The 23,280-nt window shown below is 50.5% G+C and overlaps 1 protein-coding gene and 1 long non-coding RNA gene across 9 annotated transcripts in view; one reads left to right on the top strand and one right to left on the bottom strand.

Annotated features, from left to right (window-relative positions):
• LARGE1 (LARGE xylosyl- and glucuronyltransferase 1) overlaps positions 1-23,280 on the bottom strand; it is a 548,382-nt gene that overhangs the window by 36,254 nt on the left and 488,848 nt on the right. For all 8 annotated transcript variants that reach the window (XM_073900333.1, XM_073900329.1, XM_073900330.1 and 5 more), the window contains 2 exons: positions 21,015-21,170; positions 5,100-5,263 (listed from right to left, as the gene is read on the bottom strand). In XM_073900333.1, the coding sequence (XP_073756434.1) occupies positions 5,100-5,263; positions 21,015-21,170 (320 nt within the window). The remainder of the gene's footprint in view (positions 1-5,099; positions 5,264-21,014; positions 21,171-23,280) is intronic.
• Positions 21,655-22,054, top strand: LOC112831484 (uncharacterized). Its single transcript, XR_003210159.2, has 2 exons — positions 21,655-21,812; positions 21,962-22,054. It is a non-coding gene; the product is annotated as an uncharacterized lncRNA (long non-coding RNA).

Below are 23,280 nucleotides of genomic sequence, written 5' to 3'. Positions count from 1 at the left end.
CCCTTCACCTCAGCTAACGTTCTCTTTCCTCCACTCACAGAAAACAGAGAAGACCCATTTGCCACGTGATCCCCTGGAGCTGCACTTAGTACTTCGATAACTTTGTCAAAGGAACACAGAAGAGCAAGCGTCTCCTGGCCAGGTGGCCAAGATGCTGTGACCCGGAGCCCTCCTGGTCAGCCCCCTCTGTCCCGAGACCGTTCTCACCTGCTGCTGGGATGGGAGGGCGGTCTCCCACGTGCTGGGAGAGGAGCCGGCTCCACGGCTGTAGCGGGCAATGTTCATTCTTTCTGAACAGAATTCTAGAGGGACCTGGGCACAGGAGCCCGCACACCAGCTCCCCTAATTCATTGTGGCATTCACGTAGGGCCTGCTCCTGACTCAAAGGTTTACAAACACACCCGAAATGTTTCTTCAATTAAAAATCAATCCAACAGGCACCAGTCGGCCTGCTGCATCATAATTGGATGTGCAGGATGGAGCAGAAGGAGGAATTCTTACCATCTCCATCAGCCTGTGGTACTGCTCTATGATTTTTTATTATGTCCCGCTAAGCTGCTCTCGTTAGGGTGTGGAAGTCCTCCGGCTCTCTGGGGTATTGTCAGGATGGCAATACTTGTCACAAAGCGTTAGGGGCGAATCGTGCGCCTGCCATGCCGAGGGATGTGTGCACTCTGAAGGGAAGGGCTCTGTGGTTAGCGTCTGAGGCAGACGTGAGAGGGGCCAGGGTTTTCCTTTAAGCGGGCTGGGAGGGAAGGTTCTGCCGGGGGTACTGTAGCCCCGGCCGGCCGGGAGTCTGCCTCCAGCCGGCGCTAGAAGGAAGGGGCTCTGTTTTGCCTGTATCCTTTTATTGATGGCAACTGTCTACAGAGGGATGGATTTGGGGTGTTAATAATTGAAAAACCTTTCTTTTAATTGTCTGTGCATTCCAGATTGCGAATTCCATAGCTAGCACAGAGGTAAAAAAAAAAAAAAAAAAAAACTATGAAGGGAAGGGAATCTAATATTTGCTGTAGACCTACTACTCACTGGGCACTTTAGAGCCTCTTATTTTATAAAGCCCAGACACCGATCTGTGACCTTGACGGTATCATTGCCACTTCACAGATAAGTCAGATGATGCTCAAAAAGCCTGGGTAACTTGCCCAAATTCATGTAGCTAGTAAGTGGTGCAGCTGGACTTTGAACCCAGATATTTCTCTTTTTGTTTTCCTGCATCACTTTACCTCTCCTAAATACCGACCATGTGCAGATGCTGTGGTCAGGGTTTTCAGATCTGTAAATATTCACTGAATGCAAATATATCCCAAGGGCTTTCGAACACAATCTCTCCTTTAATCCTAATCAGGACCCTAGGAGGCAAATATGTCTTAACTCTCTTTATAGAAGGAGAAAGATAACCAAAGGTGTTGATGCCCTGCCCAAGATCACCATCGGAGGAGTAAAGGAGCCCGTGGAATTTGAACCCAGAGCTCTTTGTCTGTGAGTCTAGTGGCCTTTTGTGTGGTAGCACAAATAGGAAGACTTTGGTCAATGGTGCTATCAAATGACAGGGAGTCTCTGACTGTATGTTGGGGCTAAGTCCTGGCTATGCATGATCTCACCTGGTCATGACAACAACCTTGGCGGGGGCGGCGGGGGGGGGTGGTTACTGTCATTGCCATTCCCGGGTTACAGATGAGGAAACCAAGGCTGGGAGAGCTGGTTTGTCCAAGGGTCAAAGCCAAGAAGTGGCAGAGCCACTAAGACCGCATAGTGCCTGACTCCAGGGACCAAATTATTCAAGGTCAGGCCACTTGATTCTGATTAGAAAGCATGTCAGATTTGTCTCTTTCATTTTCTCCTGAGTTTGGAGGTACCCATTGGCTACTAATCTTGAGTCAGCATATTTTGTTGGTAAATGGAACATATGAACAGGAGGCGTGGACAGGACCAAGGAAAACCAGGGATGCCCTACAAGGTGAGAACCTGGAATTATCTGGAACTCACTCACCTGGGGCAGATTCAGTCTCTGAGCTTCAGGTAACCCTTCTGAGGGGCCTGAGGGGCATTTGTGTTGCCTGAAGAACAGAAGACTAATCTCAGCAATCATTCAGCATGAATCTCAAGGATTGGATTTTATTTTCATTTGAAATGGCAGAGAGGATAAGAGAAGACACATGGGAAGAGAGGTCTGTTAACGGCCCCGTCGCTCGCTCAAGTGCTGCTTGGTGGGGGAGTGTGCGCACCCAAACTGAAGGCTGGGTGAGAAGCCAAAGGGACACAGAAGTGTAGGCGTAAGCCTGGGGCTCTTGTCTAGCTCAGTCCCTTCTGGAGCCTCACTGATGGGTGTGAGCCGGCGGGAGGCCGCCTGTCCTGGTTTCCCCGGTGCCCTCTGTAAACCCATCTGCTCCCCTCTTTCTCACCCACGCCTTAAGCTCTAACCACACTAGAGCCTGTGTGTTCCCAGCGGACCTGGGGGCCTCTTTGTTCCCTGAATATGCTGCACGCTCCACCTTCTCTCCCTGTGTGCTTCCTACCGGCTGTCTACTCGGGCCCCCAACTCCATGCAGGCAACACCTCCCCTTGGACCCATTCCCTGTCTCTTCCTTTCTCCACAGCCCAGACAGGCTGGGGGATCCTCACATAGAATCTCTCTAGAGTAAGAACCTGTTACCTGTCTGGGGCAGGCTGAATTCTAAGCTGGCCCCCACAAATCCTGCCCCGTGGCATACACACTTGTACAACCCCCACCCTTGAGTGTGAGCTGAACCCAGTAATGGGATGGAATGCCACTCCTGTGGGTTACGTGATGGAACAGCCTGCAGAGAGTCTCCTGCTGGCTTTGAAGAAGTAAGCTGCCGTGCTGTCAGAGGGCCACGTGGCTGAGACCTAAGGGTGGCCTCCTGTTGCTCAGAAGGACCCCAGCCAACGGCCAGCGAGGAAACGGGGACCTCAGTCCTGGAACTAAATTCTGCCAAAAGCTGAATGAGCTTAGCGGTGGACCCTGACTCCCATGAGATCACAGCCCCAGCCAACACCTTGATGGTCGTCCTGGGAACTGAGCAGGGGACCCTGCTAGCACCCATCCAGACTCCAGACCCCCCAAACTGCAAGATACTAAATGTTATTTAAGCTGCTAAATCTGTGGCAATTTGTTCTACAACAGTAGATAACTAATACACTGAGTCAGGAAGATGCTATCTACTCCTTGAAAGCAAAAATAGGGTCTTCTTATAAATATCCCCAGCTTCACAAGAGCCTGGCACACCACAGTAATAGATGCTTACACGATATTTGCTGAGTGGTCACGTGAATGTTGGAGATTCGGAACCTGAGGCCACAAGAAGGGAAAGACTTTGCTTGAGGTCACATAGCAGGTCAGGATGGAACTGGTACGAGCAGCTCTGTGCTCTTCCCCTTTGTCCCTGCTCATCTTTACCTGCTACCTGTTATGTTCAGCAAGTTCTCTGTGTTTCTGCACAGAGGTCCCGAGGCCTTTGAACCTCCAGGAAAACCCCAGCCAATGGAACCACTGAATTTCACCAGTGAGCTTCCGCCAATGCAGTGGGACTCTCAAAGTGAGGAATCTGCTTCCATCAGCTACGCTCTACATAACTCATTCCCGGATGTCTCTGGATGCGAGGTTCTACTCACTCCTCCCAACTCCCAGACCACTTTCTGCATGTGAACCTTTTTGTGTCCCAGCGCTTGCTCCTTCACTGGTTTGCCCACGCTTTATTCACTCCCCACTAATAACGAGTGGTATTTATTGAACACTTAACAAGTGTGCCAGCTACCGTGCTCGGCACACAACAGGCGTGAACTCATTTAATCCCGGAAACAGTCCCATGGAGTTGCGGCCATAGACTGGACGGGCATCTCCAAGGTGACTGAAAGACAGAATGAGCCGCTCAGATTGCCCAACTGTGGGAGCCGAGGGGGAATGGAAGGAAGGAAACGGGGGGTAGGGAGCCAGTGTGGGCCATGTGTAAACTAAAGAGAAAGCTGGTGGGCCGAGGTGGGAGGGAGACACACAGGACACCCAGTATGGAAAAGTACAGCCTTGAGGGGGTGACCTCGGGGTTTTGAATGCACACACCCCTGGCAACAAGAGAGATGCTTTCAAAAACATAAATTGGATCATATAACTTTGTGTAAATGTCTTCAATGACTTCTCACCACACTGAGAATAAAATCCAAAATGTTTTGGTGAGTTTTCTAATGTTCTATAATCTTAATCTCACACCATGTCCCTGCTATGCCTCAGCCACTGCTCTTCTACCACGTTTTTGAATGCCCGAGCCCCCTCCCACCACAGGGCCTTTACACTTGCTATTTTACCCACCTGGAAAAAAATTTTTTTTTTTCTCAGCAACTCACATTCCTGACTCCTTTTCTCCTCCTTTAGGTCTCTGCAGAAATGTCCCCTCCTTAGATTTCCCCTGACCACATCACCCAAGGAAGGTCCCTCTCTTGACATTGTTATTATCAGTCTCAGTTCCTTCCAAAGAACTTGCCACAATTAAAATAATTTTACTCAACTATTTATTTTCTGTTCATACCACTGTACTTATGTTCTTAACCCTGGCTGCACACCACAAGCGTAAAACAATGCAAGGTCTTCACCACACAAATATTCTTACTTAACTGGTCTGCAATGGAGCCCGAAGGTGCATTTGTTTTAAGAGCTCCCCTGGTGATTCAGTTTGGCCCCAGCCAAGGTTGACAATCAGTGCACTAGAGTGTCAGCCACATAAGGGCGGGGATCACATCAGTACTTCCAGATAAAGGCTTGGTAGATGTTTGTTGCATCAATACACTAAGGAAAAGAAACAGCAATTGCTTTCCAGCAGTGACAGTGGTTCCAGAATATGTGTTTCCCTATAATACACCCCTTTTCCTTAAGGTAGTCTGAGTAGAGCTCTACTCTTTAGAATCAATTCTTCTATTCTCAAAACCACCACCCTCACCGGAAGACAAGAGCCCTTGGTTTTCCCCAGTGCTGGAGAGGAGCACGACCCAAGCCTAAGTCTGTCAGACCATCTCTCCCTTCTCCCTTTGACTGGGTGTAGAGCAGCAGGGTGGGGCTGTGGGGAGGTCAGGGCCCATCTGCCTACCTGTCCATAGAGAGCTGAGCGACCAGGGTGACATCCGTGTTGTCCGAAGCGGGCTCATACTCATAGTGCAAGAAGTACAGGTGGGTTCGGTGGACAGTGAACCGCTCTCGCCGGAACTCATAACACAGGTCATCCTCATCGAGCTCAGAGAGCTGCTTCTGGAGCTGAAATGTAGGAGAAGAGGGTATGGGACCAAGAAGGGAAGCCCCAACGAGCCAGGAGCCTGCCCTTGCCTGAGTCGGTTACTCACTGGATGTTGGTGATGGGTCAAACATGGGAGGGCAGGATCACTGGCTTTAGTTTCCTCTGCAATTTAATTTTAAAAAGGCAATGATGAAGGGCAGTTGTCCTCGCCATCTGAGGAACAAGCCCCCTCTGAGCTGAGAATGATGGTGGTCACCACTGACAAATATAAAAGCAACCACAAACTCCTTAAAAACAAACAAAAAATGCTTTGGTAGGTGACCTAGTACAACAATTCCAAATAACAGGGAAGAAAATACCAAAATCCAAATGGAGCAGCGCCTTTGCATGAGCTTCTCTCCTGCCTAGAGCTACAGACTTTAATCTTTGTAGCAGGTATTGAAGAAAAAGACTAAACCACCCATAAACAAAATTTAAAAATCTGTTCCTTTCATTTCATCCAAGGCTTGACATCCACTCTTCTTTCTTGTTTCTAACTCTTGGGAAGTCCTGCTCCCTTAATCTGCCTGTAGAAGTTCTTCACATAGCTCTACTTGCCTTCCTACCCCAACCAGTGCAAGAGCTGGTTGACCTGCCAACAGGGAACGAAGGACTTAGCATCTGGCATGGGCAGATGCAGATGCACAACATCCAGATCTGAGGATGTGCAGCTGCCCAATCCACAACCATGTCATGCCAACCGCATCATATCCCTCCCAGGCAGGGGTGACTGGGCCTGCTTCACAGATGAAGATTTGCAAAGAAAAAGTAAGAGAACTTCAATAGGGCTAGAAATCAGATCACTGAAGGTGTGTGGGCAGAGTGGATAGACTGGGAAGAAGCAAGAGAGAACTTTTTTGGGGGATGGAAATGTTCTATGTCATGGTTACAGTGATGGTTACAAGTTGTGTATACATTTGTGGGAAGTCAACAAACTACACACTTAGAATGGGTGGATTTATTATATGCAAACTATATTTCAACTGAATTTGCCAAAGGTCATATGGCTGGTTCTAATATTTTTTCTGTGACATCAGCCTAGTCCATTACACGATGGCACATAGTTGAATGTAGATTACAGTTTACATGGCTAGAGCTACTAACCTAGCTGAATGTAACAGAGCAGTTTTCCAAGAAGAAGGTGTACATATATTTTAAATCTCCAAGCCAAGAGTGTAGTAAACAAGAATTATATTAACTCACTTCTGTATGACCCTCTCTGTTAAAACCATTGTCTTCATAGATAAAGCTAGATTAAGCTATAGCCTTATTTCTCAAGATACGTGTGACGGCCCATGACTGCGTTAATCCCTTCCATTCTTCACCCCCTCCCACATCTCTACTCTTTGTCATGAGACTTACTTTGGCTAATAAAATGGTAAGGAAGCAACGCTGTCCTAACAGTGAGACTAGACCTCAAGAAGAACTGCGTGTTTCTTGAACCTCCAGCACTACCACGAGAAAATGCCTGGGTGGCCCGCTGGAGCATGAGACATACCTGGAGTAGAGGAGAAGCTCTACAGTTGCCCCAGGTGTGGGAGCAAGCCCAGCCAAGCTCAGCTCAGCTGCCGAGATAAACACTTCTCACTGTATTCCACTGAGGTTTTATAGGTTGGGAGCCACAGATAACCGACAGGGGGTCACTGGCATTTTGTGCAGGGAGCTTTTGCATTATGCGACCTCTCCCATATATCCCCGAACAGTTAGCCTCCTGGGCCCCAGCCCACTAAATGCTTGTAGAGTTCTCCAGACAGCCTCGTACAACTCCAAATGCACCCACCTACTTCCAAATGCCACTTGGGGGATCAGTGGAGATTCAGTGATCGAGGAGATGTTCTCACCCATCATGAAGATTTTTAACTGTTAACAAGGATGCAATCAGGGAGACTTCCATTTTTGAAGTTTGAAGTCCTGGCCTATTCGAAGATTCATGTAAGCCCAGGACATGGGAATTCTCATTCTGTCTAATATTCTAGGAGCCAAGGGACCCCTTCTGACCTGCAGGATTAAATCCAGGTCCTTGCTGACAATCATATCCTCTCTCTCTGACCCATCACCACCCCCCACCCCCGTGTCCTCTGTATTTGCACCAGGGATCTCTCTGCTCCCCGAACCTGCCTTTCCCTCCTTCCCTCTGCGACTCTGTACATGTTCTTCCCTCTCTACTGCCCTCCCTCTCCTCACCTGCTCTTCTCCACTAGGGGGCCTTCTACTTACCTTTCAAGATTCAGCCAGGATGACACCTCGTCTGTCTGAGACCTCTGTTAGCCCTGCCAGGTAGAGCTGGTCCACTTCTCTGTGCCTCAAGAGCCCTCAATTCATAACTCTGCTAAAGCACTTGTCAGTTTGAACTGAAATTATTTAAGGGCAACTTTCCTGGTGACACAGTGACACTTTACCATTGCCCCTAGCACCGTGCCCATGGCATGACAGATGCTTAATATTCATGTGCTGCATGCATGAGAAATATCTGCTACATGAAGACTGCAATCATTAGAAGGCCTGTCTTCTAATTTTCCTATCATATTCTCTAATGTTATGCATAGAAGGTGATCATCTTTAAGCCCATTATTTGCTCCTATATTTGTGGTTCAAGGGTCTGTGATGGCTGAAAACGTGTTGGACAGCAAACAAACATGCACTTGGCTCTGTGCAAGATGCTGTGTACATGTGATGCCCTTCCTTGGAGTCTTCCAGTGAGGCACGTGCAGCCTCATTTGACAGCTGAAAAGCAGTTTCGAGATCTTGAGGTCACTCAGGGAGGTTGAACTGGGGCCTGTGTCCTTTTACTACCCAGCTATCCCTCCAGGAAAGGTGCTCATTCAGCCTTGGGTCAAGAAGCACACAAGCACCGTGGCTGAGGTGACGGGTTCTATCCCACTCCTGTCTGTACAGTCTTGGGCGAGTGGGGGAGGTGCTTAACCCTTCGGAGCTTCAACTTCCTCAAGCGTAAGATGGGGAAGATAATAGGAACTACCCAGGGGGCTGTAGGAGGGTTCCAAGAGATTCTGCATGTGCAGAGTACAGTGTTTGGAGTAAAGACACAGCAGACGTCATCTATTTCCACGGTGGCTATCAGAGTTCGGAAGGGGAGACACCTGGGTGGATGCTTTCTGTCCTCAGCCACCACCTGGAGGAGACAGTAGGGTGAGGGCAGGGAAAGCAGCAATCTCGCTGAGCCTGGATAGTGCTTCTGTCTCATGAGTGTTGGAGATACTCCCCACATCTTCCTCCCTGAGGAGCCCAAATATACCTAGAAACCACAATGTCACCCCCCAATGGGGAACTTAACCAACTCATACCCTCCTTCTCTCTCACCCACACTGCAAAAGAACACTCGCAATTATTCCCTTTTAGAGAATAAAAATCTGGAAAGCTCTTTGCAAAAGCAGGGTTGTTTCGGGGGGGGTTGATTTGTGTGGTGTTTTTAATGTGTTGACAGGAGTGCATGGCTTCAGTTCAGTGAAGACAGGAGTGGGAACATGTGAGGACGTGTATAGATGTGTGTGTGTGTGTGGGGGGGTCTTTCTTTGATAAGCCTTCAAAGAGAAGGTATCCTCATCATGTGAGAAAGGAAATTAGTGGCCAGAGCATGAGAATTAGTGGCCAGAGCATGTGTGTATAGGGATTTCTCTCTATATACACAGGCACATACCCTTGAGTCAGGAAAAAAAAAAACAAAACATTCCGAGGTAAATAGCTCCAGGAGCCATCTTCTGAAAAGCACCCATATATAGTGGGCTCCTCAAGGCAGGAGCTGTGTTGCATTCATCTCTCAATTTCCTGTACCTAGAACATCTAGAGCACCCTGTGTACACAACATGCCTCTACTGGACGTACTCACAGCCATGTACTCATGTTAAAAAAGGAACGGTGACCAATGAAAGTGCTCCCAGAACTAACAGAGCATGGCCTGATGTGGCTGGGAGGGTCTACCAGCAGTCCTGGGGGATAAGTAGCCTCTATGAACTTCCTGGTACCAATGATGTGGTTCAGTGGCATCCACATCCCTACGTCACCTGTGGCCATCACAGTGCTTTAGGGGTAGGGTCTAGGGAATACTGCCGTCTATCAACCACACTGGGTATTGTGGCAAAAGCACATCAACTATGATGTCCGACATACGATGTCAAAATCTATGGGACTCTGGACCAACCAGATTGCCTTCCTTGAGTTTAATGTTATGAACACTCTCAACATAGCGGTTTGTACCTTGGCTCAGCTAATATGGATGAAGCACCTGCTCTGTGCCAGATGCGATGCTAAATGTTTTCAGATGGATTGCTTTATTAATTTAATCCTTCAGCACACATCTCTGTTTTACAAAGGAGGAAACTGAGGCTCAGAGAATTTCAAAAATCTGCCAGTTACACGGCTAGGGAGAAGCAGTTCTGGACTGAGACTCCAGTCTTGGGACCTCACACCAGGGCAATCTTTGCAGTGTGATGACTCCTCTCCCAGGGGATGGATGCAAGGATCAAAGAGATGGTGGAAGACACAATGCTCCATGAAAAAGCAGGCCATAAAAATGCATATGCAGTATGATCCCAATAGAACAGAGAGACAAACAAACAAAAAGCCACATAGAAAACAGACCAAAGGGAACACATTACAATGTTAACAAAGCTTTTCTCTGACTAGTGGGTTCACAGATGAATTGTATTGGCTTCTTTCTACTTTTCTGTCCTTAACGAGTTCCCTGCAATTTTCTCAAAGGAGCTAATGCATGTAAAAGTGCTTTGTAAACTGTAAAGTGCTACACAAAACCCAAGCAATATTATGATTACATTATGTACCTTTTCAAATTTTAATCTAGGATTTCTTATTGCTGACTGCATGGCTGATGTTATCTCAGGGGGAAGGCGGGAACAGCTTAGAAACGACCTCCTTTCCCACCCAGGGTATGGGTGATTTCTCCGGGGAGATGCTGAGCTGGAAGGAGGGCTTTCATTAACAGGGCCTGAACGCTACCGTACTCCATCCTGTGGCCACGGGGGGAGTAGTAGGCTCCTGACAAGCAAGTCACAGAAACAAAAGACCAATTTCTCCTGAGATAAAATGCATTTGCTAAATTGCTTCTTTGGGCAGCCAGCTGAGGCACAGGAAGATTTGGACTCAAGGGAAAATGACCCTTTAAGCAGTTTGCATTTATTTCTTCCCATCCTTAAGGACAGGGGCCTGGATTGACCCCTGAGCTGTCAGAAATGATGGCTGGTCAGGCCGGAGGATTCAGAGGGGTTGGAAGTAGGTTCCTGGCACCGGCCCAATGGACTTCTGTTCAAAGTCAGGAAAAACTACAGAGAGAGGTTATGGGGATAACTGGAAATGGAGACCTGTTCCCTCAGACACTCATTTTCCATGTGACCTTGAGCAAGTCATTTCTCTGGTTCCTAAGACAAAGTTGGGTTTCATAAAAGACTCTTAAGGATCAAGTGCTCACTAGGGTCAGGGAACATGCTGGGAGCTTTGCAGGCACTTTCTCATTTAATATTCACACTGACTCCATGGCTTAGGGACAATGGCCTGCCTTGTTTATGGATGAAAGCGTTCATCATCTGAAAGGTTTAGCCACTTGTTCAAGGTCACACGATGAGCGAACAGAGCTGAGATATTACATCCATGTGTATTTTCTCTGCATTCTTGTATGTAACCAAGTCACTACAATGCTTTCCTTGTTAATCAATCTCTGGGGCTCTTTCCAGGTCTAATGCTAGATGGTTCTATGACTACAGGGGACTGAATGCATGTATCCCCCACGGTGGTAGGGACCTTCTGAATGCACCAAGATTCATGGTCTCTTCTCTTCCTGGGTGCACAGAGAGGCTGCCTTCCCGACCTTCCTGCATGGCCAAGGCTGGTCAGTGGAATGTGGGCAGGTTCTCGCTACCATGGGCACCACTTTCAAGGTAGACTCCCGCACATACCTCTCTGTAGGCCAGAGCAAGGGCATCCAGGAGAGGAGTCCAAGGCTCTGTGGTGGGCAGAGCCACAAGATGGAAAGAGTCTGGGCCCCTGAACCTGGAGAAAAGCCACCTGCCAATCAAGAAACACCCATTTGGACTTACGTGAGTAATACCCTTCCAGCGTGCAGAGCCCATTGTGTAACTGCTTGTGTTACTTTAACACACCTACTTGACTCTTCTAGCCAGTGAGTGATGAAGACAGAGTACAACAGACCAAGCAAGGCATCTACTCCTTCTTATGACACCTCTCCTTCTGATGCCTCGGCAGCATGGATGGAAGTACCTGGTGGGTAAAGTAACACTCCAGAACCTAGGACTTCATCTGTTCCTCCCAATATCTGAACGAGATGGGCAGGGCTGCCCTCAGCTGATTTGCACAGAGAAGCTGGGACTCTAACGCATGTCTCCTGAAACCTACCTCAGGGCTCCTCCCTGTGGTTTTCTGGGGAGCAGGTAAGCCTTATTAAACCACCCAGACAGGCAGAGAAAGATTAGGAGCTCACTGATTGCCTGCTGTGTGTATGAATCAACGAAGTCCCGGGAACTCAAAACACTTACTAAGGAAAAGCAAACCATGGGCCACTTTCTTTCTTTCATGGGACGGGAAAGGCTTGGATTTAGGTCTATTCAGTGGAGGTTCAGAGAGAGTCTTTCCAGCACTCAGGCCCTGAGGAAATAATGAGGAAAGGCCTGGTCTCCTCCCTCCCAGGTATCAGTATTAATTTGTACATGACACCCAGTTAATAGGCCCTTATTGTATGCCAAACCCTGTGCTAGGATTGGGGAATGAACCCCAGTTTCTACATTTAAACTGTTCATCTGGTGTGGGTTGGGGGGACAAAGAAGCAAGTCAGCAAGCATAATACTGTGTATTCATAATACCAATGAGACTTAATGGGGGGGGGTGGGCAGGTGCTGTGTGCCACACTGACCAGCCAGCCCCATTTAGTCCTCACTGAGCCTGTCATGTGGGACTAGTTGTGATCCCCATTTTACAGATGGGAAAGCTGAGGCACAAAGAGTCTAAGCAAATGGCCCAAACTCTCATATTCAGTTTTCCTTAGATTTTATATGCGGCAGTCTTGCTCCAGAGCTGCCCTCTTAGATGCTGCACAAGGAGCCGGCTCGTGGAGGAAGTGTGCTCCAGAAGAGGGCACGGAGCTGCTACAAGCAAAAGCACACGAGGGGAGAGCACCTGACACATGCAGACAGATTACAACCAGAGCCCAGGGGTGTGAAGGAGGGATGTGTGCAAGCTAGAGCTGGAGCAAAGCAGACGGGCCGCGATGGTGTGCCTGCAGCCCAGAAGCATCCCGAGCAGCCTGACCCCGTGGCTCCTCCCTTTGTCCCTGCCCCTGGCCTCACAGGCAACTACTGTGATCTTTCGGGCTCTAGAACTTACCATGCCCGTGGAGGGCCCCTGGAGGCGGGCCCTGTGTGGCGCTGTCCACCCAGGGGCTCCACTGCCCGCCGCGGGATTAAAGAGCTGGTAATGTGCAGCCTGCACGGGAGCGCACTAATGCGGTCTGCTTTTTCTCTGAGGTTTCTCCGGGATACAGCTGTTTCCACAGAGCCATCTGTTCCCTGGCATGGCCGTGCAGACTGATGCCATAACATGTTTCTGGAGTCAGCTTATATATGTCTTATTTTTAACTTCTAATGGAGCCCTGGGGACGCTGTGGTCTTTTCTTCTGGGTGGGCTTGGTATCAGGGAACGTGGCCGTGCAGGCTGCCCCAAACCCTTGTCGGAGGAGGGAGTTGAGTCTGGTAACCCTCCTTTCAGAGGTGAGGGGGGGAATCTCAGCAGCTGGAAGGCAAGGCATCAGGACAAGCTTCCTGGCCAACGCTCCTGCGGATGGGCGGCACCCCACATACCTTAACCCCCTCGACCCTCATGACAGCCTGGGCTGGGCTCATTCACTGACCATTTGACAGGTGAGACTACGGAGACCGTGGGAGGGGAGAGCTATGCCTGAAGTCCTAGATCTAGTCCTCGGGCCAGGTATTCTGATATCAAGGACAGGGATCTTTCCAGCACTCCACAGATGCTTCCAGAAAAGGACTTAAAGTAGTTCATGTGTTCCCCCAAATTTACTGAGCACCTAGCAGGGGCCAGACCGTCTTTTATGGGCATGAAGATACGCTGAGGAACGAAACAGATAAAATTCCCTGCAGTCACAGAACTTCCATTCTAGCAGAGAGAGACATAATCAACAAAATAAAAAAGTCAAGAATATAATCTACTGAGGAGTGATATGTTTCTATGCAGAAACATAAAGTCAAGAGCCCTGGGATACAGGGGTGCTGGGGTACGGGGCGGGTACTGCAGGTGTAGACCAGGGAGTGTTGTAAATACTTGCAGAAAGACCACTCATACGAGTTCCAACGCTGCCACCACCCCGTTCCATGATTTCACTTCTCTGAGCCTCTATGTCCTCCTCTAGAAATAGAGGTAATAACTACCTCGCAGGGTTTGTGAAAGAGTAAGAAACGGTTACAAGTAAAAACCACTAGAACGATCACCGAATAACCCGTAGTTCTCATTATATTCATTTTACATCCGGAGCTCCATTCACTTGGGAAGCATGGCCCGGGTTCATCACTTCTGAGTGACACAGACCTGCGTTTCCAATCATGGCCCACCGTTTAGGAGCTGTTTGACTTTGAGCAAGTAACTCATCCCTTCTGAGCTTTGGTTTCCTTATCTGTGAAATGTGACTCATAAAGCCTACCTCCCTCGATTGGGGTGAAGATTAAAGTTGCACTTCCTTTTCTCTTTCCCTGCAGGAAAGCCCCAATTGGCAGAGGCTCAAAAAAGCAGATGAAGGTCTTGAAGTGACACAGAGAGCCATCTCCATTCTAGGAGACGCCAGAGTGACTAACACCTAGCGCAGGGAAACAGACCCAACAGGCTTCAGCGTCTCCTGTGCCATCACTTGGAGGCTGGTCCCGGTTTCCTGGAGGGCTGTGTTGGCAAGGATGCTGGGGACCGGACGGAGCCCGAGGGGGAATGGGCGGGGCCACCGATTAGTGACATCTGCTGCAGCCGTGGGCAAAGGGAGCTCTAAGTCTGCAGACACTGTCCACTGACTTACAATTCCACATACAGGTCAAAACTTGCTGGCGTCTAGTTTTATGTTGTTGTTTTTTTCTTTTTTTGCACGCTCTTGGCTGTTTGCTGTTTCATAATTTAACTTCTACCACGACAACGCACGATTCTTTTACTATGGGTCATTCTGACTTACATGCCATGGGTTTTCCTTTCTTCAGCTGCCAGGGGAAGGAGGAACGGGGAGGGGAGCCCAGGAAGGGTTGTTCTGAAGCTGATGAAACTGAAAGTGACAGCTGTCAGAAAGGAAATCTGCAGAAGAAGCAGGATAGTCTGAGGCCATTTCCTGCCAGGATGAATAGCAACCTCCTTCCTCTGGCCAATTGCTGCCCCCTCAGCCTAGCGCAGGCAATCTTACTCACCGAAAACTGTAAACTGAGTTTCGTATACTTAGGTTACTAAAGGAAGCATAATGTCCTTTACCAAGATTCCCATCCAAATTGATTAAAACGTGCATGTTCCAGTAGCCCTGCATTTTACAGGGTGAGCTTCCTTTATCTGGAATATTCCCGTAGGTGGAACAAGGCACTCTTGACGATACAGCATCGCTTTATAAATACAGTGCTTAGGGAGAGTTGCAGGTTTCTGAATAACCAATGTATGGAAACATGCTACCCTATCTGCCAGGCTGTCAGGGACACCGGGGGGTATCCTTATTTTTCACTGCTCTAGAAGACAGGACTCAGACTGATGGATTCCTTGCAGACGGGAAGACCACACTCCACACGACGAAGAATGGGTTAGCATCTGGAGCTTTCCCCAACAGTGGAGTAAGCTGTGGTAAGTGATGAGCTCCCTGTCTTTGGGAAGATTCCAGCAGAGGCCAGAGGCAAGCCTATTAGAGATGCTATAGAAGGATTTTTGCATGGACTATGGGTGGAGAATATCTGTGATGATCCACCGGTGTTCTGCGGAGCCCCAGGGTTCCCTGGATACACTTGAGGGGCGGGGGTGCTGAGGAAAAGGGAGGTGCATTATGGGACAGGAGAGGCTGTGTGTCACATCAGCTCCTGTCAATCTAAACCACGGCCGGAGCCTGTTCTTCCAAACCAAACCATACTGTCCTAGAGCAAGAACCCCAAACACAGAGTCTAAAATGGAGGCCTGCTCTTCCCATTCACATTGGCTTCCTGAATTCATTAATTTATTCTCTTTGGCAGCAAAGTCAGCCCAGTGGTCTCTCCTTCCTTCCTGGAGTCTCTTAATTGGTGGGAAATCCACTTGGGATCATGTGGCCTGGAGCGAAGGTGATGGCCGTGCCACGCTTTACAGACATAGCTCTAAGCCACGCTGTAGGCTCCCCTCTCTGCCAGGCCAGCCTAGGAAAAGTGTTAATCAAACCTGAAGACCATTTGTGGAACAACAGATTTGGACCCAGTATCAGATGGGTTCGGTATTGCGATCTGTGAAAAAAACGCACCTCAGTGAACACCGTGTTCCTGGTGCCGGGTCCCATTTTTGGTGAATTAACATAAAGTATCCATGAAACACGGTGACAAAGGCATCACTGTCCCCCATTTATCAGATGGTGAACCGAGGCTCAGAGCACTCGCATGACTTCTCTGAGTCACTCATCTCCTGAATGAGCGAGCTTCGATGACAAGAGAGCCCACTGTCTTACCCTCACCCTCATCATCACCTCCCTGGCAAAGAAATAATAATGAATTTGTGCGGCTGTTTATGTTTGCACATTGCCTTCCTCTGAATGTGCCCTGTTCCTGCTGACCTCTGGTCTCCGCCGCCCCTGATGCTCCTTCCCTCCCACCAGGTCCACGCTCTTTAACGCCCTCACTGTGCCTCTCTTGGCCTTCAAATTCTACCTCCTCCAGGAAGTCTTCTGTGATGCACCTGCTCTCCCCTAGCGTGTGGAATGCCCTTCTAGTGTGCTACTGAAATACCAGCTTGCTCTGGGGCTGGAGAATGACCTCCACTGCCTGCATCCCTCACCACAGCAGGCTTCGATTTGCAACGCTCCTCCTGGATCCCTAGCCCCGTGGCCTGTGACTGTTGGAACGACTATCTGCCTGGCAGACACTGCCATTGGAGGCCTCTCCCCTCTGGGACCTGCAGTCCCATGAAGAGGTTCCCGACTTCATTTCTTCGAGGCTTGTCAAAGCTCTAACGACCTCCTCCCATGGAGCGGGGAGCATCCAGCGTCGGCCCAGATCCAAGATCTTACCCTTTCCCTCTGGCTGTATTTGCTGCTAACACTTGACATGCTGCCAAGGGCCCGGGGGTAAAATTCCCTACAGGGACGCGGTTCCAGGGACCCAATGTTATAGCCACTCTCCTGGCCCCAGCCCCTGCCCCAGGGGGTGGGCTCAGCCAGAGGAACCTGGCTGCAGCAGGGCATGGGGACCTGCCCTCTTGATTTATGAGGGCTAAGTTGCACCTGCCCCCCTGTTCTTAGCACCCACAAAGCAACCCACCTGTTCTCTCCATCCCTGCTCCTGCCGCCCTGGGTCAGAGCCCCAACGCCACCTTTTTGCCTGGGATGTAGCAAAGGTCTAACCAGCCTCCCTGCCTCTGACCCGTCGCTCTCATTGTGTGAAATCCCACTCAGGGAGTGATTTCCCTCAGATGTCAATCTGACCATGATTAAAGCCCTCTGGCGGCTCCTCACTGCCGACAGGTCAGTCTAAGCGCGGCCAAGGCCCCTCCGGTCAGCTTCATTCTTTGCCACTGCCCACAGGCCTGCGCTCTAGGCGCCAACGACCAGCATGTTCTCCTTGGGCTCCCTACTTTTCAGCTGCTCTGCCCTTTACCTGGTACTTCCTTCGTCTTATTTGTTCAATTCCTTCAATACATATTTGTTAAGTGCTTATGATGTGCTTGCTTCTCTGCTAGATAAAGTCCCCAGGGGTGAAAAGGACAGACCTTGTATTCTGGTCTTCTATTTGGGAAAAGAGATAGGAGACAGTTGCATGAACCAACTAACTGTGAATAGGAACAGGTGCTCTGACGAAAAGAACTTGGGGCACATCACAGTGACTTCTCGCTTTACTGGAGGGGCAGGGCGGGGCAGGGCAAGTGTCCCAGGATGACGATGCTGGGTCTGAGACGTGAGGATGCCTGGGGGCAGGGGGTTCCAGGCAGAGGGGAAGCAAGCACAAAGGCCCTGCCTTGGGAATGAGCCTGGAATGCAGAAGGAACAGAGAGGTGGTGGGTGTGGCTAGTGCACAGTCGAGGGCACAGTGTTTGGGCCCAAGTGCTGTGGAGGGCGCTCAGAGAAGGCTGCCCTCTCGCTCCTGGCCCTCTCCGTACCCAGAGAGACCGTCTTCTTGGCATCTCTTAACACTTGTTACGCGGCGAGTGACTTCCGTATAGGGATGGGGTCAGCCTCTAAGTTCAACCCCAGTGCCCTACACGGTGCCCGACAGATGGCTGGCATTCACACATGCTTGTTGAGCAGATAAATGCAGTCACAGACTGTGAGAAGGACCACTGATGCCGTTCCTACCCCGATGACCCACCAGGGGAAGCAGGTGGTAGGAGAAGCGGGGTGGGTCATATCTAAAGGGAGTCCCACTTCATGAGGCGCTGAACAGCACACTTGGGGGACTCACTGATGGGGACAACTGACGGATGGCTTCATCCTGCCAAGGCTTTTTATGTGAGTCTCTTCCATGCAGGAAAAAACAAAGGCAAGAAAATGGTTTTCATTTAGTGTTTGGGGGAGAAAGTGCCGAATGGGCACTCAGATATTGATGATGATGGCAAATACCGATTTGAGCAGGAAGGCAAAACCAGAACACAGCGTTTGTCGAAACCTCTAAGTGCTTCCCAGAATCTGAGCCAGAGTTCAAGTGCTTAATGGTATTTTTTCCTCTACTTCCAGTGGGAGTGAAGGGCAGACACCGGCAAAGGCCTGGAGGGTGATGCGGGGAAGGGCCGGAGCTTGAGGGGACCCCACTGTGCCCCGGGAGCTGAATACCGGAGGGCAGGGTGGCAGTCTTCTCTAAGTGCTCTCCACAGCTGTTGTCCCAAGCACTGTCCCGGTAAAGGGCCAGGTAGATGTGTCCTCTACACCTTCCACAGACACCCTCCCCTGCCACTGGGAGCTGAAAAGAATTCTCATGACATCCAACATAAGTATATAAACAATAGGGGCGCCTGGGTGGCTCAATCGTTAAGCATCTGCCTTCGGCTCAGGTCATGATCCCAGGGTCCTGGGATCGAGCCCTGCATTGGGCTCCCTGCTCTGCGGGGAGTCTGCTTCTCCCTCTCCCACTCCCTTTGCTTGTGTTCCCTCTCTCGCTCACTCTCTGTCAAATAAATAAAATCTTAAAAAAAAAAAAGAGTATAAACAATAACACTAATAGTAACAAAACAGAATTCTGACTCTTTCACCGGCTCACAATATCCTTCCAACCTGCTTCCTGCCTTCCTGATGCTCAGCTTCTGCTGTTCTCCTCCTCCCGCTCCAGCCCCCGGGGAACATTGGCCATCCTGCAGGTCCTCATATCGGCCCTAGCTTGCCCCAGGGCCTTTGTACTGGCCACTCCCTGCTCCCTGGAATGTACTTCCCCTGCTCTGCCACCTCCCTCCCCAGCTTTCCTGAGGTATAATTGGTAATATAAAAAAATTACACGTCATGAAAATAATTTGGTGACTTTGGACTTATGTTACCTTTGGGTTACTTTCACCACAATCAAGGTAATGAACATATCCATCGCCCCCACCCCCTGCAAAGTTTCTTAGTTTTTTTTTCTGTGTGTTACGAGTGTGGTCAGAACACTTAACATGAGATCTACCCTCTTAAAATGTTTAAGTGCACCATACCCTGTTAACTACAAGCACTATGTTGTACAGCAAATCTCTGGGACTTACTCATGTGGTGTAACTTCGTACCCACCGAACAAGGGCTCCCCATGACCCCGCTCCCCATCCCCTGGTAACCAACATTCTGTTGTCTAGCTCTGTACGTTTACTATTTTAGACGCCTCCCCTGTGAGGCGTCATGCAGTATTTATCCTTCGGTGACTGGCTTCTTTCACTTAGCGTACCATCTCCCTGGCCCACCCATGTTGTCAAAGGGTAAGTTTTTAGGGTTGTTTTTAAGGTTGAACAACGTTCTATTGGACACACGCAGCACATTTTATCCGTTCACCTGCGGGTGGGCAGGGAGGTTGTCTCCGCCTGCAGCCAACACGAGGAATGCTGCAGTGACCAGTGTACATACTGTCTTCAGGGATCCCAATCTCAAGTGTCTGGGAGACATCACAGAAGTGGGGCTGCTGGGTCAGAGGACGTTCCTCTTTGTCATTTCTGGGGGATCCTCCCTCTTGTTCTGCACAGCGGCCTCGGAATCACATATTCAGCCAGTAATGGACAGCATTCCAATTTCCCCATGTCTCACCAACTCCCGTTATCTTTTGTTCTTTGGTAAAAGCAGACATCCTAACAGGTGTGCGGAGGTAGCACGCTGTGGCTTTGACTTGTATTTCCCTCACCCCTTGCTCTTCTATGGCTGGTTCTTTCTTGTCATTCAGGACTCAGAGGGAACATCACCTCCTCGGAGAAGCTCCCCCCCTCCCCCACGACTCTGCAGACCAGTGGAGTAGCCCAGCTGCTCGTTAATATGCCACCATGGAGCACCTGCCACTGGCTGATCACTTTCCCTGAAGGTTCATATGGTTATCAACTGTTTCCCCCTGAGAATATTAGCACCACGACCGCAAGGACCGGTGTCCTTTTGTACCTGTGAGTGCTCAGTGCTCAGAACAGGAAGGCCCTCAGTAAATGTTCGCCGAATAAACAAATGACTTGTGTGTCTAATACTGAGGGTCAAGGAAAGGGAGGAAATACTTACTGAGCATCTGACATATGGCCGGGGCTGAGCCAGGTGCTTCAAATGCAATTTCATACTTAGTCTCAAAACACGCCTTTAAGTTTTGCATCTCCATTTGGTGGTTGAAACGGAAGCACAGAGAGGCTGAATAACTTGCCCGAGGTCACATATTTGGTAACTGGACAAGCCCAGGTCAGCCTGACCCGCCAGGCCCTCCCTGCCTTTTTCCTGACAGTGTGCTTCTTCCCCATTTCCTGCTCCCCAGAACTTGAAGTCACTCTCAACTTGGCTCCTTGCTGGCTGTGAGCAACCCACTGAGCCTCCCTGTGCCTCCACCTCTCCACTCCCACTGGGGAAAGGAAGAGGGTCTCTGTGAACATCAGATGAGATATAACATAGGAAAACATTATCAGCAGCGAAAAAATAGGAAGATACAGGTGCTAGCTTTGCCTGTGACCACCTAACACTTTCTTCGCCTAGGCGAACCCTCCAGGAGCCAGTTACTCGTGAAGATCTTTGATGCCACCCACGCGCTGACCACACTGAATCCTCCTGACTCTCCCACGTGGCTGCCATGTCCACAAGGACCTCAGAGTTTCCCGGCTATGGAGAGACACGCTGTCTACTGTTTCACGGGAGCTCTGGCTCCGGCTTCCTCCGCTTGGAAACCCCCTCCTGACCCCACCCTGTGCGGGCCGAGCGTCCCTGCTCTGCACCCACAGCGAAGGGCATGGAGGGGAGCTGCTGATGCACCTGTCTCCCCCAGCAGCTGGGATGCCCAGGGCAAGCTCCGCCAGCGTCCTGTCCACCTTGGGCGAGCCTGGAGCCCGGCCTGGGGGGGTGCTCCCTGTGCCCCACGAGCCACTTACGTTTTCACTGTTGACATCAGCTTCACTGGGGCAGCCGAAGAGCTCTCGCCTCAGGAGGTTGCCGTCGTACTCCAGGAAGGTCAGGTAGAGGTTGCGGAAAAACTCCACGTGCTTGTTCTTCACCCGCAGCTTCTTGGGGGAGTTCCAGTGGATGACCTAGCAGGGAGACAAGGAGGCAGGCAGGCAGGGAGGACCTCGTGCTCGTGCGCAGAGTCGGCTGGCCACCGGTCTAAGCATCGTTTGTGGGCTTGTCCATTCACTCACTCACTCACTCACTCACTCATTCCTTCACCATTCACGGTGGTGGTGGGTCGGGGGGTGAAGAAGAAGGGTGCTGAGGCCGTGCAGTGTGGGTTCAAATCCTGCCTCTGACCTTGGGCAAGTGACTTACTGTCCATGCCTCAGTTTCCCCGCCTGTGAAATGGGGAGAGCAACAGCTCCTGCCTGTACCAGCGTGTAAGCTCCTTTCTCTCAGCTCCCAGCCTGCTTTGCGATGCTGAGGTTGGGACTCTGCAAACCCCACTTCTACTTTGTCGGCCGCCTCCCGTTAGATGCTGCCAGCCGGGGCCACAAGAGGGAGACTGGGAGTTTGGGGGAGGAAAAAGGAACGTGCCCCCCCCCCCGCCCCCCGCCCCGGTGCTTCCTGTTCCTGCAAGCGCCACCCTACCTCCCTTCTTCGAGGCAGGCACCAGGCACTTCCTTCCAGTAGCAGCAGCTAGAATCGTTTTGCAGCTTTCCCAGCACTCAGGATGAGCTTCCTGGTCTGCCTCTGGAGCTGCCTGCTGTCCCCCAGCCCAGGTTGTAATGCTCCCCATCCCCCCTCTGCTCCTTCGGCTCTGGGGCGGGAGCTGTTTTCCTGCGATTTTCTAGTTTTGCTTTTTTTTTGGTTACCAAATCAACACTTTATGTCTAGTTGCCATTTTTTAAAGATTAAATTCTCTGTTCAGATAATTGGTATGGTTGCTGCCTCCAGCCAGGACTGATGGATGCACGGTGTCAACAGAGCTGCCGTGAAAAATAAACTTGTTCATACGTGTAAAGCGTGCGAGTCGTGTCTGGCAAAAGGTGAGCGCTCCATAAAGGCTGGCTAGTAAGTGCTTACGGTGGACCAGGTTGGGAGGGGGCAGCGGCCTCTGCTGACGGTGCTCACCCTTGGTTGGCAGGCGGTTGGCCAGAGACCTGTCCACAAACGGCACAGAATGTGATGGTGGAGGGAGGCTCAAGGGGAACGGGAGCTCTGCAGCAGGAGCTCTAGTGATGCATGGGCTGGGGCTTGAAGGATGAACCAGAGTTTCCCGGGAGGCAGGGGCCAGTCAGCACAGAGGGGATGGTGGTGGCACGGTCCAGGCAGAGGTGGGTGGGAGAGAGAGGAGGCTGCGGAGGTGAGCAGGGCGCAGGGAGAGCCTGGCTCCATGCAGGTCATGCTCAGAGCTCAGCTGTGGCGCTGGGGAGCTTACAGAGGGGGAGATTACTAACTCCGGGTTTCAGTAAGATGCTCTGATGTAATGGACAAGCCAGGAGTGGAGGCGTGGGAGGCCAAAAGAGGAGCTAGCAGGGACAGCTCGTGCCCTTGGCCGGGGAGCTGTCTGGGGCAGGGAGGGGGTGGGTCCTTCACCACCAGGATTACGTCATGGTCTTTTTAATGCTCACGGTGACCTGAATAAGGAATGCGATTTTAGAGATGAAGAAACTGGAGAAATGACTTGCCCAAGGCCACAAAGTTGGTAAATGTGGCAATGGGGATTCAAACCTAAGTTTGAGTAAACCTGATTCCAAAAGCCCCTGTTCTTCTGTCCTGGAGAAGCCAGGTTTTTAAAACTTCCCTGTTAACGCCTGGTCACATTACAGAAGAAATAAACTAGCTCTCACCTTCCCCCCACTCGCCTCCTATGGTGGAGGGACCAGCATAGCTGACACTGAGACAGAGGAAGGGAATGGGGTGTCCAGAGCTCGGTCCCTTCCTGGCTCCCTCCTTCAGCCATATTCTGTCTGCAGGCACCTGAACAGGGCCACCATTTGGAGAGATCTGGAAGGCCCCCTCTCTCAGGGCCCCCTGGATATATGGCAGCCACAGACAGCCCTTGCAGCTGGCTGGGTAATAACGCCCTGCAAGACCAGCTCCCTCTCTCATGGCACAGGCAACAACAGGAAACCTATGTGGTACAAACCGCATCCCCCGCCCTCCCATGACCTGCATTGTGCAATGGCAGAGCCAGAACCAGGGACATCAGGCCAGCCTGACCGTGAATCTCAGCTCCTCATTAGC

This window comes from Callorhinus ursinus, unplaced genomic scaffold, assembly GCF_003265705.2.
Source record: "Callorhinus ursinus isolate GAN/ISIS: 27379988/994484 unplaced genomic scaffold, GSC_fseal_2.0 scaffold14, whole genome shotgun sequence".
In the NCBI taxonomy this organism is placed as follows: Eukaryota; Metazoa; Chordata; class Mammalia; order Carnivora; family Otariidae; genus Callorhinus; species Callorhinus ursinus.
This window is presented reverse-complemented; position numbering and strand designations above follow the sequence as displayed.